Below are 17,805 nucleotides of genomic sequence, written 5' to 3' on the forward strand. Positions count from 1 at the left end.
AAGTAAAGGAAGGTCAAAAAAAAGGCTTACGCAACCTGAAGACAAACCCTGCCCTCATGCCTGCACACACACACATGAACACACACCCACATGCACACAAACACCAACACTCGCACATGCAGCCTTTGTCTATAGACATCCACTGCCATACACTTCAGAGACGCCAGTAGGAAACACTGTTATTATAACTGAATAATTGATACTAACACAAAGAAGGTTCTCCTAACCCAGTGGTTGCAAGTTACCCTGTAGCACATTCAATGTTTAGAAACAATTTGGCCTTGGCCAAGTAAAAAAAATGTATAAGAAAAATAAAAAGGTCCTTTAAATATTCAAAAGGTGCAACAAAGCAAACTTAGCAGCTCAGTGCATTAGTGGGGATTTACAACCATAGCATTAGAGCTCATCGAATGAGGAAGTGCAAATCTAATTCAGTCCTGATAGAAATTGGAGCCTAATGAATATTACAGGACGTTTGGTCTTGAATTCTGATGTGGGACTTGATCCATCGTGGCTCTGAAGGGGCAGACGGATTCAAACTCAGAGGCACGGTTTGGCTTACAGGCAGACAGCCAAGGAAGGAAAGCTGCACTTTTTGTTTGCCGACGTCTGTGTTCTCCTCTCGCTGCCTGGGCGACCAAGCCGTTCCACTTCTGAGTCTAATTGGAGCTGCCTGCCTGTCCTCCCATGGTAGCCCGAGTTCCCAAAGATTAGACCTGAGCCTCCCAGTCTCACGCCAAACCTTGGCCACCGAGAACCAGCCGAACAGTCAGCCAAACAGCCAGCCAAACAGACAGCGCGGCATTCAGTCGAGAGAGTGAGACAAAGATTGCGAGAGGAAGACGGAGGGAGAAAGAGAGTGAGAGCTGGAGAGAGAGAGAGAGAGAGAAACAAGGCAGCTCGAGGGAGGAGTCTTATTGTAGAGCAGCCCCCACTTCCCCCGCTCCCCTCTCTCCCCAGCCAGCGGAGTGAGTGGGCGAGAGAGAGAGAGAGAGAGAGCGTGAGAGAGCGAGAGAGGGAGGGAGGGGGGCGGAGAGAGAGAGACACTGATGCTCCGAGATTGAGAATGGAACGGCAGTGAGAGACGGCGCAAACCTGAGAGAGGGTGAGCGAGAGAGAGCTAGAGCGAGTGTGTGCACCCAGCGACACATGGACACACGTTGACGGGAGGCACACAGCTGACCACTGGCAACTCTGAAGAGTGACATAGAGAGAAAGACCACAGGAAGTGGCAGAGGAAGAAGAGGACAACAGAAGACTAACAACATCCCCCTGGCAGAAGAGGGCACCCTCTAAGGACTGTAGCACCCTTTCCCAAACTGCAAACAGAGAGAGAACTGTCGTGTGCGTGCGTGTGCCAACTTCAATTTCACACACTCGCCCACTGTTCCTCAGAGCTTTGCCCTCTTGCCGCTCCGAAATGATTCTCGGGCTTGCTGTTCTCCTCTGGATCTGCGGACATGGTAAGTTATCCGTCTTGCCTCTTATCTGTCTGGTGCGCTCCTTGATTTCTCTGTCGTTGGCTGTGTTTTGGAGACGGAGAGACAGAGAGAGGACCTGCCTGTGAGACGTCAGACACTGTGTTTCTCAGACGGACTGTCACTTTGGAAAGGAAGCTATTGAATGAGAAACTGTGTAGTGTATTTAAGCTTGATTTTGTACCCTGTGCTGTCTTTGGTCTCGGGAGTTAGTCATGGCTTTTTGCCCTGTCAGGGTGGTTAAATGCCTCCATTCAGAAGGGAAAGATTCATCAAGACATGTGGAGAGAGAGAGGGGGGGACTTTAAATCCAGGCTCACTGAGGCATCCATTAACTCCCCGGTCACATTGTTTTGAAACTGTGGCCGTCTCTTTTTGCGGGTTACATATTGACGGACATGTTCGGCATGAGACCACAGAAAAGGACAACAGAAGAAGTAGGGTACTTCTTGAAACTACCAGAATAATATATTATTTTGTTCTTCCTTTTTTCCTATTCTATTCTCCGAGGAGGAATTCTGCTGTGGTGTTTTCAGTTCCTAAGACTTGTGTGCAACTAAATGAGTGGTTGTCTGGGGTTTGTTTCCTCTAACTTGCACACCAAGTGATTGTGGAAGAAAACGCCATTGTGAGACAGCTGTCTTAGAAGTCAAGGAACCACTTTGAGGGGTCTAGGTGATATAGGACTGGAGAGAAGGCTGGGATGCAGGAAGGCTGAATCGGTGTTTATTCCTCCATGGAGACTGACCCACAATGGGGTCTGGAGTTAATCCAGCCCAGGGTCAGGGTTACCCGACTTGGCCTCTTTCCAAATTCGACCCGCCCTCTTGAAAGCAGGGCTCCGTCTCCCAAGACGATTTGCGCGAGTGTGTGAGCGAGATAGTAATGGAGAGGAGGAGAAAGAAAAGAATGTGTGTCCAGCACAGGGGTGCATAACCCTTTGTTCAGAACCAGAGGGGCAAAGGGAATATCAAGGGTTTCGAACGGGAGTAACATTGTGCTGATTTGTTCAGCTGTGAGATTGAGACACTCACAGACTGCAAATAGACCTGTTGGTGCAAACTCTGTCTCCAGTGCCAAACCTTATTAAGCACACGCTGTCTGCTTCAACACATGTGTATGTGGAATGTGGCCGGGAATAACACCCCTGGTTCACAGGTCTCCTCTCATTTGCATCTATACATGTAACATCCTGTATGACATCATCCTTATTTTCTGTCTTGTGCTCCTCACTGAGCTGTAATGTTTCCATGGCGGTTTAAATTCATGCCAATGGGATGTGTGAGTTTGAACACACTTAGAACACAAGACTAATTTGAAACTGACCGGGGTAGTAAAGCTTTTAATATTGCTTTTAGCTGCAGCCTTTCAGCCGTTGTAGATCATGTCCGCGAGGGATGTCAGCTTTAGTATCTGCGTTTTACGACTGCGTAAGTGTATCCTGGGTTGTGGACACAAACACTTTTTTTTTTCTTCTTCTGGCGAGGAAATGTTTTGTTTCTGAGGTCTATTGCTTTTTTCCTGCTTATTTTCTCTTTGTTCACTGAAGGTTGCTGAGTAGTTGTTGAGTTGCTAACTACTGCAAGTAGAGCTGGGAGCGGGAATGCCTGTGTTCCTTTGTGTTGGTAAACATTGTGCATTCCGCAACATTTAACATTCCTTTACTTGTTATTTCACACATCAATATCAACCTTGTCCGTTGAACGTGTTTGTATGTGAAAGTCGCCCTAATCTGGCCCGCGTGCTTTCATCCACACCGAGGACCTGTGGATGAGCAAAGGACACCTTTCCTGCGATAACACACAAATCTCATTTATGGACTGTAACTTTATGTTAGCACCACACACTTTCACTTTGTTTGCCAGCCTCGACACCTTTTCCCAGGTTATTACATGTGTCACTCACGGTTTCAGAGTCGACAAGACATACCACAGATGGTGCAGAGCCAGAGCGAGACTTCAGCAGTTCAGCTGAGACTGTTATTACCAGAACATAATGGAACCTAAAGCTACCCTGCCAGGGAAACAGAATATAACAACCTATGTCAGACTACCTCTTCTACCGCAAGGGAGACTGGGGTTCCATGTAGCTAATTCCTGTTTTACAAATGATCCTCTGTTTACGTCGAGGGCCACCATCAGCAGAGAAGAGAGAGAGAGAGCGAGCGCGAGTGAAAGAGGGAGAGAAAGAGAGAACAATATCGTTTTATGGAGAGGAAGGGGCCGAGGGGAATGGTTGCTGACTCTTATCGGGATACATCATTAACTGATGCTGAGGGAGAGAGAGAGAGAATGAGAGTTGTGTGTGTGTGTTCTCCGAGAAGTGCAGTTCTCCACCCTGCATACTGCAAGACTCTAAGTAGGGCACCTTCCTTCTAAATCACCTGCTTTCTCCATTGACTGATGACATGTTGCCAGCTAGCCAATCACCCAGCCAGTCAGCCAGCCAGAGAGCCAACCAGGAGTATCCTGGAAAATAAAGTCAGTCAAAGAGTACAGTCACCGCAGGCCAAACCTATCTTGTCGACCTCCCTCCTTTTCTCTCTCTCTCTCTCTCTCTCTCTCTCGCTCTCTCTCTCTCTCTCGCTCTCTCTCTCTCTCTCTCTCTCTCTCTCTCTCTCTCTCTCTCTCTCTCTCTCTCTCTCTTTCTCTCGGTCTCTCTTTCTCTCCCTCTCTCTCTCCCTCTCCCTCTCCCCCCCTCCCTTTCTCTCCCTCTCTCTCTGTCTCTCTCTCTCCCTCTCTCTTTCTCGGCCTCTCTCACTTGGTCTCTCTCTCTCTCTCTCTCTCTCTGGCGGAATGGAGTGTGATTGAGCACCATCGCCGCAGTCATGGAAATAGTGCTAGAATATCCGAAAGTGCATCAAATCCCAGGGGAGTTGTGCAGTTTAAGAATAGAGTCTTGCACTGGATGTGCTCGTCTCCCCGACCAACTGCTAAAGAGGTTTGGAGGATGGCTTGATCTGTCCTCCTCCATCTTTTCACAACCATCGGCTGGCCTGTAACATTGATGGGCACCTTGCATTTTCTGCATGTTTCGGGACGTTTTTTATTCATCTTACCGTAATTTGATTTCGTTTTTTGTACGGTAGCCTTTGTCGGAATCATAATTCAATTAATTCTCTGTTGGCCTCCTGTTTGCACACTAGGGGCAGTGGTGCACTGGAATGAGTTCTGGAACTCTCCTTATCTGTTGTTTTTCCACACTTTCTCATCACCTCTCTTCATGTGACCCTCTGACTCTTTCTCTCTCCATTTCGGTCTCCCTTCTCCCGAGCCACCTCTTGATTTTGGGCCAAATTACCCACCATGCCACGACCAGGCTTCTTAACCCTGGAAAGCAGTCCGCACCAAAGTCCCTCATGCTGATCGGTCTGTTGACGTTTAGCCCCATTGCAAGCTTCTGTATATTTCTTACGGCAATAGCCTCCTGATTACAACTGTTAAAGCGCTGTCATGTTTGAATATGTGGATTCATGAGGAAATCAATCTAGTTTCTTTCATCATAGGACTTATACCATATTTCACAAAGCACATCATCCCCAAGTGACATTGGCCAATTTGGTCTCATTACAGTATTATTTGTAAGCAACCACATGATTTAAACCTTGGGGAAATACATGGATTATAACATATGACAATCCAATTGCAATTAATAGATTTTTTCCCCAGTTCAATTGTCACTTAACACAAATTCACTTGAGTCATCTGTCCCATTTACCCCAGCAGTCTGACATGCTGCCTCAGCTAAGAACGCTGTGTGCTGACGAGCTATCGCATGTCCAGCTTGATAGGTCAAACATCCTTGTCCTGGTCTTAACCCTGGACCACATCCTTGTTGGTGACACATGGCTGAATCTGGTGAACCCGGCAGACAGTTCACGTCCCGCAAACACACAGTTATTAATGAGGCCATCTCTTGTGGCTTGGGGACACGTTTGTTTTCCTGTTTGGGCAGGAAACTTATGTCACCTCCGCTACCGTGACCCCATGCTCATTTCTGTGACACGCTAGATTAAGCTTAATCCGATCCGAGCTCAGGCTCCCAATGGATATTTCTGGTTGTAAGTAAACACATGAATAAATAATAAGAGGCTGTCTCTAGAAAGCTGGAGGCTCTTATTCCCCATGGTTGGCATTGGATATGCCTTAAAGGGAGGACATAAAAAAAAATAAAAAAAAAGATATTTCCAAGAAAAGAAGCCAAGAGTTAATGCTGGATGATTTCATAATATTGGTAAACCTGCAGACAAAATATATCGTATTACAAAACTGCTTATTTGACATTAGCCTGCAGAGGATAGTTTATGTTCAGATTTTGTCTGTAACTTGTTAATATTACATATAATGATTGATTCTTATATATTATATCATTATATTATAGCGTTTACTCATATAAGTAATCGAATGATGAACTTCTGGTCAGACTTGATTAGTTTGGACTTTTCTTGGAAAAAAACAGGCAATGATCCACTCCTTCTTAAGCTTCCCACGACGACAACAAATTGTGTTTACTGGAGTGACTTCATTATCTTTCTCCAGTGACTTATCCGCCCCACAAACCCTGCCCCTCCCCCCGCCTGTCCTCCCCCCCCCCCCTCCCCCGCTGCTCCATTATTGCAGTTGACAACCCACCAATGCCTCTCTGTCCCTCCCCCTTCCCTCCTCGAGATTATGTTGTTGGATCCCATTCCTGGGGGTGGTGTGTGTGTCAGTGTGTCTGTGTGTGTGTGTGTGTGTGTGGGGGGGGGGGGGGGGGGGTGAGTTTATCCAGATTGGAGCACTCTCTGCAAAAGGGCATTATCCCAGATTACACGTCTGCGGGCGGCTACGTTAAGCAATTCAAACAGATGCTGCTGTTATCATCGGGTCACCTGTGGAGCCGGCAAGGGCTGGCCCCCTCACACCCCACACCCTCCCCTCCGTGTTTCCTAGAAGATGCAGGCGTGGGGGGAGGCGGGGGGCGGTGAACGCACTGGGCCGATGAGGTGTCAGGGGAGATAGAGAGGGAGGGGAGGGAGGGGGGAAGGCAGCTGCCTCCTCGGGGCGCGGCGGCTCTGGGATTTTTGGGGACAGATTACGGGAGGGATTAATAGCCTCTAAATTGCAGCCTAATGCAAGGGGAAACAACATGGTATTTCTCTGACGGTCCAGGCAGGCACGGTTGGGGGGGGGGGGGGGTAAACAGGGCGGGTGAACAGAGAAAGCAGGGGTGGGCGGCCCCGCCCTTGTTCTCTTGCTGTGGCAGCGGCAGCGGGGCACAGCTGGCCAGGACCCCCCGTCTCCGTGCCGCTGTGCGGGGGAGGATGGGTGGAGAGGAGGGTCAAAAGGAAGGAAGCAGAAAGCTACACTTAGGACAAGAGTGTGTATCTTAGTCACGGACAACTCCCAGGAGCCCCATTCAAGCATGAAGACAGTAATGAAGCCACGCTGTGGTTACAGACACATGACTTGGTCACCATGGCATTACCCATGGTCGTAAAAAAAAGTCTCCAAAGCACTCTTATCCGACGCTTCCAAATCATTTGCCCTTCCCACTCTTTTCCACTTGAGACCTTGCGATGCATTCTTCTTCCAGAAGGAGGTGTCGAGGTGAAAAACTCCTCCCTCAATATAGTTTTTCCTTTGTGCAGGTATGTAGTTATTACCTTGGCTAAATCACGTGCCAGTCTCTTCACAGTGCTGTGCTCACAGACATAATGTTGTGTATCCTGCAAGCAGATGCAGTATTTGTGAGTAAACCAGGCAGTTAATGCATTGGCAGGGTTATAACAGGCCATGCAGGGAGAGGGCTAGAAGATGCATTTGGTGTTTCGGCACGGGAGGCACTTGAGGAATTGGGTTGTTGATCTGATAACAGCTTCAGAGTGTTTGGCGGGAAGTTTCTGGGACAGGCCAATATTACACCTGGATGAACTCGCCTGTCTCACTCCCCTACCCATCTGTCTTTCTCTCTCGCTCTCTCTCTCTGTCGCTCTCCGTTTCCATACACTCCGACGGTGTATAACAACAGAGAAATGGAAATAGCTTTCAAATTGGACAGTACGAGCCCGCACGCGTGTGTGCGTGCATGTCGGAGGTGCTGGGGAGGCCGCTGTGCAACGCCATTTAAGGCTGCGAGCCTTGTGCGGCAATATAAATGCAAATGAGCCTTTTACCCCACCTTGTGCGTGCGGGATGTCGGAGGAGAAATGAGGACCTCACCTGTGGATGACTGTGTGTTCTTGTCCACCCATCGCGACAATCGCACACCTGTCCGAGAGCAACTGTGGCCATCGATGGGCATGGTTCGTTGTCCTGGGTTAGCTCCTAGCCGGTTTGAACGTCGAGATGGCTTGGGAGTGCACTGTCGGGAGAGAGGCCCTGGGGAAGTCACGTGGCTATGGCTGGCTCTACAGAGGCCCAGACAGAGAGGTGTCTGTGGCTTTAACGGACACGTTTGTTCTCCAGCGCCGTGTGGCTCGAGGCTGATTGTCGAGCCCGGCTCATTTGTGCTCTGCTGGGTGATACGATGCGATGGTGGCTCCCTTTTTCTAATGTCTGGAGTGGAGGACAACAGGCGGTGCGTCTGCGAGAACTTGTTACGGTTGCCCGACACAGCTGCAGAGAGTGCAGCTTTTTTTCGACTCAATTTTTTTTACCCAGCAAAGTAAGACACAATCCAACATTTCTCTCGTTGTCAACTTTTTGGTGAGGTACTGTCGGTGGCTTCGAGAGTCAGGCTGGCCTCTAATACTGTTTGAGCCCACACTTTCCCATCCTAGCTTTGGGATGCATTTGGGGGCTTTGCTGTTGCCAAATGACAGCTTTGGCCACCTGCTTGTCACACTAAGACAATTAGCCAATTGAGGACTGAGACTCATTCAGTGGTGGTTGTGGTAGCGGTTGGGGTAGTGTTTGTGTTTACGTGTGTGTTTTCGGGGGGGGGGGGTGGTGGGGGGGGGTATGGTATAGAAGCAAGACAGAGCCCCTACCATCCAGAGCCACCGACTTGGGCACCATGCCATGTTTCTTTGCCATGTTTCTCCGGGCCTAATTAGCACACGTGTGGCAGGAAACGCAAGTGCAATTGACACCGGGCTTAGGGAGCATGTCAGACGAAGCGCTTGAGCTGGAGTCAGCGTCGGCAGAAACCAAATCCCAGCGGCCCCTAGACAGGCTCACTGCAAGGCCCCCCTGGCTCTCTGTCATGATGGAGCTGTTTACCATCTCACTCTTCCTCCCCCCTCCTCCCCTCGCTCCTCACATCCTCGCCCACCCACAACTCCCCCCCCCCCCCCCCCCCCCCCTTCCCACGTTTACCAGAGAGCAATCCACCGATCTGTCGTTCCAGACGCGTCCGGTTCCCCTTTTCCCCTTCTCTCCTTCTGGGGGCGCTATTGAGAAGCCCACTGCCGTGCGAGCGCATGAGCGTGGAGCGGTATTGAACCGACTGGGAGCCCCTGATCTATTGCAGGTCATATATCCTAGTTTGTATCCATGAGTCGAACGTTAATATAAGGCAGCACAAAGAAAGGAGCAGTATTGATCTGGAGCCTCTGATCTTTCTCTAATACCATGCAGCTCATATTCACAACGCCCACTCTGAGGGGAACAAAGCATGTCTATTTTTACATGCAGTAATAACTGGGTGTCAGACTACAGATCAGCCATAGGTAATCCACAGATATATTCCGTAGCTCTGGGCCTGAGCCAAGCTCACTGATTTATGTTCCTTGGCATATCATTTCTCCCTAACTGACTTCATCACCCAAGCACCTTGGGCACCTCAAGAGGAGAGGAAACGTAAACATAGTAACTTAAACTGTAATTAATTTCAGAAGCAATTTGGGATTGATATATATTTTTTTCAGTTTTAACGATTGGAAAATTGAAGGGCTCTACCGACCACCCACTCGCACATTTATACATATATTTTCAAGTGCAAGTTCAAGTGCGATTTGATACTGTGTATATTTTCCAACATTATTCCAGGGTCTGAAAAATGCTAATACCCGTTGGGGTGGTTAAATGATTTGCCGTCCTTTCAGATCTGTTGGCAGGGGGCTTCAATCTGCCTGGCCTCCCTGGTGAATTGACAGTGGTCATTGCTCAATCCCTGGGAGGCGTTAGTGCAAATCACACGGGAGCACAGGGCCATAGTTCTGTACTTTCTACTTGGCCACAGCCCAGCGCTAAATGGCAACTCACTCTCTGGCTGACAATACCCTTCCAGAAGTGAAGTGACTTCCACTTTAAAACGGATTTAATCTTGCATAGTACCCCGAGACCTGGGAAGCGAGTGAAACTTGAAAGGAGGAAGACCTCGGGGTTCAGAGGGAGAGAGGCCGTCCATTACTTCCTGTTTGACAGGAAGTGGAGGGAAACGCAGGATGCAAGGGTCGGATGATGATGAACAGACTCCATGTCAGAGATTGGATTAGAGTGAGAAAGGGGCCTTAAAAGCCGTGCGCTGTTTATTGAAGCCTTATCTCAAGTGATAATGTTACTACAGAGAGGCATGCAATGATGGATAAAAGCATGAAGGGCTGTACAAGAAGAAAGTCAGGCCAGAAAGCTTAGAGGAATGGTCCATGCTATTCCTCTCAAGACTGAGGAGTGAAACCCCTGAATGGCTCCTCTCAAATACGCTGTCAATTGCGAGATTTCAAGTTGCTCTACAATGGGTCTGGAACAGGTGTGTACCCTCTGCTTAGATGGGCTTAATGGATGACGTTTGAAGCAATTTGGTGCTATTTCACCGTCGATGTTCACTTTATGAAGAGACGGAGAGAAATATTTTGGGGCTGGTTTGAAGTATGTCAGTGATTGTTTTGGCATTGAAGTGTTTGAAATGAGTTTAGCAGAACAAGCATCTCTGTCTGGGAGAAGGCATGGTCAACTGTACTGCTGATGCACATTGAATGCAGGGACATTGTACATAAAAGACAAAACAATGTGTTTTATGTATAAATAAAATTCATTAAAAGAAAATACAACATATTTATCAATGTTAGGAGGTATTTTGGCAAGCCAACTGTTCTGGGTTTTTCCAAGTTAACTGTAGAGGAACCTCTCTGTCGAAGAAGTTGGATTAACTTCTTGTTGTCTTATTAAGAACATCTAAACACCATACCTCTGGAAGTAAACAAAGGCATCTTCTGAATAAAAGAGGGAGGGGAAAATGCAGAGGGGAAAGGATTGTTGTCACAAATTAAATGTATTTGAAGCTTGCAGTCCTAATCCTCACTTGTGATGCATGTGTGTGTGTGTGTGTATGTGTTTGTGCAAGTGAGCGCCAATAAGATTATTCTCTCTTTTCGTTGTATGGTAATTGTATTACTCGACATTGTCTGCCTATCTGAGTCATAACAGCTTGGCTTGTTTGGATTGGGAAAAAAATGCTTTTCTCATTGGTTTTCATTCATGTTGTACAAAATTCTGCATATTTAGACACAATTCCACACATATGTAAAGGGAGTAGTGGAAAGAAATTAATATAATTTGAAAATACCCTTGAAGAACTTCTCAGGTTTGACTGTGATTCCACTGCAGTAGAGCAGCACTGCTGAACACCCAAAGGCGATCATTGTGTGACCCTTTGTCCCCTGTCTCACCCTGTCTGAGGCCCCAAACCTTCCCTAAAGTCAATCTCGGAGCCTCCCCTCCTGCCAGTCTTTGAATTGTCGAACGTGAAATACAAACAGCCTTTCACGAAAAGGCAAGCCCTCAAAAAAAAACGGAGGGTAAGTTTAATGGACTGAAGATAGACACGTAGATTTGTGGGCGGAGCACATCTAATCGTCAGCCGCACTGAGAGTCCGTCCAGATGGATGTGTTTCCCCCTCTGGGGGGAGATCCAATGGCGTGTACTCCGCCGTCACTCCCGAGCTGTTGTCGCTCCTAACCGGCTGACGTGATGGCGTCCTTGCGACATCCCCAGCAGATACCACGAGTCATTTCAAACAAGCTTCCTTCTCATTTGTATAGAAACAGAGGCTGGCGTAGCGTCTGATATTCCCACCACCATTTGACGAGGTCCATCCATAGTGTGGAGACAGTGTAGGGTCCTTGAATTATGTACTGTAATTGTCAATCCGAAAGTGTCTATTGTTGAGGCGCAAAACGTTGTTCTCCTCCTTTGTTACGACCAAAAACTGGGAAATGCACCGCCTCTGCTCCATCAGTGAATTCCGGTCCTCAGACTCACTCAAAAGACAGACAAACAAGCGTCTTTCATCTCGACGTAAACCGCCTCCGACAAAGGAAGTGTGCGTCCCCACACAGAGAGACAGAAGGTGAAGACGGCGGGGGGTCTTTGGTCTGCGGGTCCTTTGAAGTGTCTTTCGAGGGAAATGGCCGCACACTTCTGAGACCGTACCACAGGAGCACGACCCCTCTCTCACACTCGGGAAGTTCAGCCGAATCGGAACACCAGACCCCATCAAAAGCCACGCGTCCAATTAAGGAGGCCAAACTCACTGGCCATTTACTCACGGAACAGGCACCCCGATGCTTTCTGCACTTAATGAGGTGGGATGATGAATTGGAACATGCAAAAGGGATGCTCTGATTTCATCATCCACTGCAGGTAATGGGTGCAAGGATATCAGAGGCACACAGGCGGAAATAAAGCAGGACATTTGATGTTCCTGGATCTTGGGGGTAAGGTTTTTTTGTAGTTCTTTCCCAGACAACGCCCATGATGCTGTTCACTTAAAGGGCTTTTTTGGGGGTTGGTCTTGTTGGGAACTGTGGTTTGACATGTGTCAGTTCAACATGGGTTCAAGGAGGTTACACGCAACTGCGACCTTTCCCTCGTGTACCACATTAGAGAGAGGGGGAGGGGGAGATGGAGAGAGATGGAGAGGGAGGAGAGCTGTTGCTTCCAGAATCTGTTATCCCTGAATTAATGATAGACCGGGAGCTGCGGTGGTCCCCACCGAGACATGAACCAGATTTCCACCAGGAGATCCCATGAGGTGAGCAGGCTGCACAGCTGCCTCCAACAGGCCACTGTGTCCACGAGCGCTATACCACGGAGCGGTCGCGCCACTGCCTTCATTGTAATGTCTCCCTCCTCTCCCCACCCAAAAAAGTAGGGCAACGTCCACAGAAAGAGAGACAGAGAGAGAGAGAGAGAGAGAGAGAGAGAGAGAGAGAGAGAGAGAGAGAGAGAGAGAGAGAGAGAGAGAGAGAGAGAGATAGAGAGATTGTGGAGTGTGTGTGTGTGCGTTGGTGCAGTGAGGCTGAGACGGGGTGCCACATCAGTTAGACCGACAGTTCTAATCAATTACAGCGACAGACCGCTGTGAACAAACAGCCTTAATGGAAATAAAGTGGAAATTATCAGCGCAGGAATACGAGAAAAAGAGGTTGGAAGAAAGAGGGAGGACAATAACGACAGAGAGGCTCCGACGCCGGGCATGACCAAAGGCAAACTGCCACGTTGAGGGAGAGGAATACATGCTTTCATTAGCGTCATTATGTCAGATGAAAACAGCCAAAAAAAGCGTCCCCGTCCCCAACAAAAAAAAAACTAAAAACCTTCCGACTTCTCCCTTCCCAGTGGCCTCACTGCCGTGCAACCTTCTCTGTCCTCCTGCCTCGCACGCACACATGCACATCACCAGCTCTGAGGGGAGACGCGCTCCACTCATACAGCTAGGCTGGAGAAAGCCTGCGAGCATATGTCATTAAAATGCCTAGACATGTGGAAGGGAACCGGCGAGAGACAGGAGAAGTCGAGAGAGGAGCTGAACGTCGGGGGAGAGAGTTTGTCAGGTGCAATCAGCATGATAACCACCCACCTACTGACTGCCGTCAGTCGGGCAGGTCAAGGGGGGAAACCCAAAAATATAAATAAAAAAACACGGGAGCCACCCCCAGTCTCTGACTTATGTACGACGGAAGGGATGGAGGGAAAGAGCAAAATGAGGAACACAAGCTAAAAAAAGAGAGCGCGGGGGAGGTAGGGAGCGAGGGGAGATGAATAAGACAACTTCTGAGACAGCACGACGGGATGTGCCAAGGTATAGGAAACGGAACAAAGACAGCTCCATTTCCAAGAATACGAAGTGACAGGTGTGTGTTGTTTAACATAATTTGATAGGAGAAAGGCTTGGGGTGGTGAGGCGTAGTGAAGAGCCAGCAGCTTGTGGTTCAGACGGAGGTTAAATGGTGTCGGAGAAGATCAACACCCAGGGAAGCCAGCCACAATTTATTTTAAGCTCTCTGCAATATGAAACGTGTTGTTTGAGGCAACGTTTTAATTTATGTATATGCCGTTCGCTTCAAAATACTCATAACAGAAGCAGACAAACACAGATAAGTACACATGCCATTGATACCGTGATATCTGTGTTCGAACAGTATTTCAAACCTACAAAATCACAGAAGTGATATGATCAAATTTGCTTTGAATTCCCCAGTTATGCTGCACCAAGAAGGCCCTTAATCTGTGCACTTGTATAACCTGTGTTGAAGGAAACTATAGCAACAGGTCAAATAAATGTCAAGAAAATGTTCTAGAAGATTCTAGAGAAATTAAGCTGTGATGTTTAAGATCTCCTAGTAAATGCTGATGCGAGAACATAACACTGGACTCTGTTGGAAAGCGTTTAACCCTGTCTGAAGTTCCTCTCCTGACCACTTTGTTTATAGGATTCCACTGTACTGAGTTATTTCCAAGGCTAGCCTGTGCCAATGCCTTTTTCAGCTGCTTTTGTTATGAGTTCTGAAAAGGACTGGAGACCAAGATCCAACTACATGAGATGTGGATTGAGGAAGGCTAATCTGAGAGTGACTTAAAATCAACAGTGCGTCAGCCACCGCAGTCACAAAGGACTTTTACACTACTTACATAAGAAATGCATGCGTAAGCAACTTGCATGTGAGTTATGAGTCTACCGGGAGAAGGGTGTTTGCAGTGAGTGTGCAAGCGTGTCGTCTATGTTTCAATCGTGTGTGTGTGTGTGTGTGCACGTGCGTGCGTGTGTTTGCGCGGGGTGTTGCGGCTCTGCGGGAGGTCTCGACAGAGACCACTGCGAAAGGTGCCAGAGCGAGTTTGTCATGGGAAGCGTACAGTTGAAGAGAAAGGAGACTGCAGAGAGAGACTTTCCCCAGGCGCGCACAGTCTGTCAGCCTGATTAAGTCACGGGGCCAGAGTGAGAACTAGGAAATCGAATCAGCGCATGCTACGGGAGCGTGTGTCGACTGGGGGGGTGGGGCGGAGGGGGGGTGGAGGGGTGGGGGGGGGGGGGGGGGGTGGAGGGGAGGGGGCGTTGAAAATAAATAAATAAGCAAAAACATCCCAGTATTAAGATGAACTCTACATCAGACATGTTCTTCCACCTGACCTGACAACCCTTGGAGGAAACACCAGCGTGTCTCGTCCCACTCCCCTGCCCCCCCGCCACTCTCCTGCCCCCCCCCCCCCCCCAGGCTACAGAAAACATCAGGAACATCTTAAAGTTCAAGCAATGCGACATGACAGAACATCTCCAACATATGGCTCCCCTGACAGTTCCACAGAGAAATGACTGATGGTGGCTCTTTGTGTCTTTGGGGGAAGACCAGACGACCCCCCAGCGCACACGATAGAGACTTGTCATATTCACTTTAGATTTAACCTTAGCTCCTTAGACGCGAGTACAAATGAACGGAAGGAATTCACGGAACAACGACCATCCGGCCTTTCCTCAGACGTGTTTTCGTATCCGAAGTGTGTAGCCTACCCACCCACATAAAGGGTGTCTGGTCTGTCTACAGCAGCGAAATGGGCAAGGACCATGGTCCCTGCCCTCCTATGACCTGTCTGTCTCACCCCGGTGTGGGGAATGTCCGAACCTCCGTCTATGGGACCTCAAGGGCTCAATGCTACATGTCTCGTGTCTAACTTGGACAAAAGAAAACATTGAATTACGAGTCGTTTAATGGTGGCGATTGAATTCACTCCAGCGGTACAGTGGCCAGCAGCTCAGACTCTCTCCCACTGAACCTAGCGTTCCACAGAGCAGAGAAGCTGCGTCAGGCTTCTGCCACAAAGGAAAGCAGGTTTTGTAAGCTAGCGGCGTAGCTCGCACGCAATTCAGCAAAGATTCCATCAGCTTCTAATCAATGGAACTAAAAAGCAAAGACGGCTCCCTCTCGGCATTTTCCAAATTAACACCCGCGATACCTTTGACAGAATGTGTTGCTTTCACTTGCTAACATTTCTTCATACAAGCTGTGACAAACACGTCTTTGGTCGGTACATGGGTTTTAATTTGTCAGGAAGGAAGTTTGTTTGAACTGCATTTTCATCCCAAAGGGAATTGCAACAGCGTTGAATAGACATGTCTGTGGCGGTACTTTGCCATCTCAAGGAAGAATGTCTCCCTATTAGGCCTGTTCAAGTAGTGAGAAGTATGTCTGCCTTTGATCAAGGGCATGTGTGTAGTTGATCACAATGAGATGTCTACTAGCTGTCCCAAGAGTGAGACAACCTCACCTTCAAAGTACAACGTCCCCACCACCCCCACCCACCCCCACCCACCCTCACACCCAAACAGTCTTTTTTTCTCCAGCTTTCATCAACACATCCAGTCTCTGGAGATGGTGACGAGGTGACAGCAAGTGGAAGGTAGACAGGCTCCCTCTTCGTTCATGGTCCTGTGTGGGCCTTAACACTGCCGCTCGCAGACATCCCCCGTCAGCTCTGACCCTGGGTCAGTGTCCGCGCTGTCAGCAGGGTCCCTGTGACACTCAGACTTTACCCTGGCACACAAACGGCGAGAGGGTTCAGAGGACTCGTCATAGGATAGAATCCCAGTCCCAGGGCAATGTTCTATCGCCCATCATTCCCAGACAGACAAATGACAAGAGACACCCTGAACTTCTGCGGATATTTGAAACGACAATATGAAAAAAAAAGCATGAAGCAGGAAAGACGGCGATATTGTTCTTTATGTTGCGTCTCGGTGTCATTTGGCCAATAAACTCCAACAATGAAGAGAAAGGCAACCACATGGTGGGAGACACAAGCCATAGTGCCAGCTCAGTTTTTAATCCGTTAGATGCATTTTTTCCCCTCCTCCTCTTCTTTTCCTCCCAAAGTGCCCTGAACCTGCTGGGAAATTGAATTTTACACCCGTGTGTGTGTAGGAATCAACAGAGCACTGCATTGAGCACTCAATTAACTCCCAAGGCGGAAGCCAAAATGTTTTCCAACAGTACGGCTTGAAATGTATTCTTCACAGGCAAACAACTCGTTTGCATAATAATATTCCAGACACAGAGAGTCCTCCACCAAGGGGGAGAATGAGGGTGGCACAAAAAAAAATGGCCGTCCTTTTTGCCATACGATCTCATTTCAAGGGAATACTTAACGATTGAGAGCAGAAATGTATTTAACCTCCGCGGTGGCACGGGTCTCTTCTCTGCTATTTGCCCTGCTAAACACCTGGTTATCACGGAAGGGTTTGTCAGTCGCTACTCATTGGATACACTCAACCTTTTACAAACGGTTTCGTTGTCTCTTGTGAAATGTCAACGAGACTATCAGAACAGGAGGCTTCAGCGAGACGTCCATAACTCAGGCATCCAGATGGTGAAAGCGTGTTTTTGTGCTGTGGGCTCACATGATGTTTCAGCAGAGATACAGCCCTAAACATGAGGGACGTCAGCTCCTTCCACGGGTTACTCCTGCCGTACTGCACGAGGAAAAGGTCCTGTGAAGTTAACACCAGTATTGTGGGATGGGCCCCATCTTAAAATGAAGGGGCAACTAAAAAACTCAAACAAATCAACAATTCCTTAATTATTTATTGTAAGCAATAATACATCTGGGAGGGGGGGGGCATGTAAATGAGGGGGCCTTGGGGCCCCCCAAGCTCCCCGGTGGCTACGCTACTGGTTCACAAACAAATGCAAACACACACTCGCACACGCAATATGACCCATTTGATTAAATGTAAAAGCTATCAGAGCGTTTTAAGATTTGTTTTGGCCAGTAGGCACTTGGATTCTAATTCAAGTCACTGCAGCAAATAAATAAATAAATATGTATATATATATATATATATGTATATTTTAGATATTATAAATATATGTGAGCAGATGGAGGCATTTAATGGTGAAAAAAGGTGAAAAACAAGATACCAAGTGAGTCTCTTCAGGACTCGTTAACCTTTCTGTTGTAGGACTCAGACCACACGGCAAATGTCTTGCCGTCGTCTAGTATGTTCATGCGGACATTGAAACTGCAGCGACTCTAATCCACCCTGCAAAATCCACTGCGCCAATTCAACTACAGTAGCACAAAGAGAGGCAGCTCTCATGGTCCATCCAATCAGGCTCCCACAATATCGGCC

General features: G+C 48.2%; 1 protein-coding gene across 1 annotated transcript in view; it reads left to right on the forward strand.

Moving 5' to 3' along the window:
* Positions 1–1,091: 1,091 nt before the first annotated feature.
* kirrel3b (kirre like nephrin family adhesion molecule 3b) overlaps positions 1,092–17,805 on the forward strand; it is a 139,509-nt gene continuing 122,795 nt past the window's right edge. Inside the window, exon 1 of the mRNA XM_084674956.1 lies at positions 1,092–1,463. Coding sequence (XP_084531082.1) covers positions 1,421–1,463 — 43 coding nt within the window. The 5' untranslated portion in view covers positions 1,092–1,420. The remainder of the gene's footprint in view (positions 1,464–17,805) is intronic.

The sequence above is a fragment of the Hypomesus nipponensis genome, chromosome 15 (assembly GCF_054491055.1).
Source record: "Hypomesus nipponensis isolate SF chromosome 15, ASM5449105v1, whole genome shotgun sequence".
Taxonomy (NCBI): domain Eukaryota; kingdom Metazoa; phylum Chordata; class Actinopteri; order Osmeriformes; family Osmeridae; genus Hypomesus; species Hypomesus nipponensis.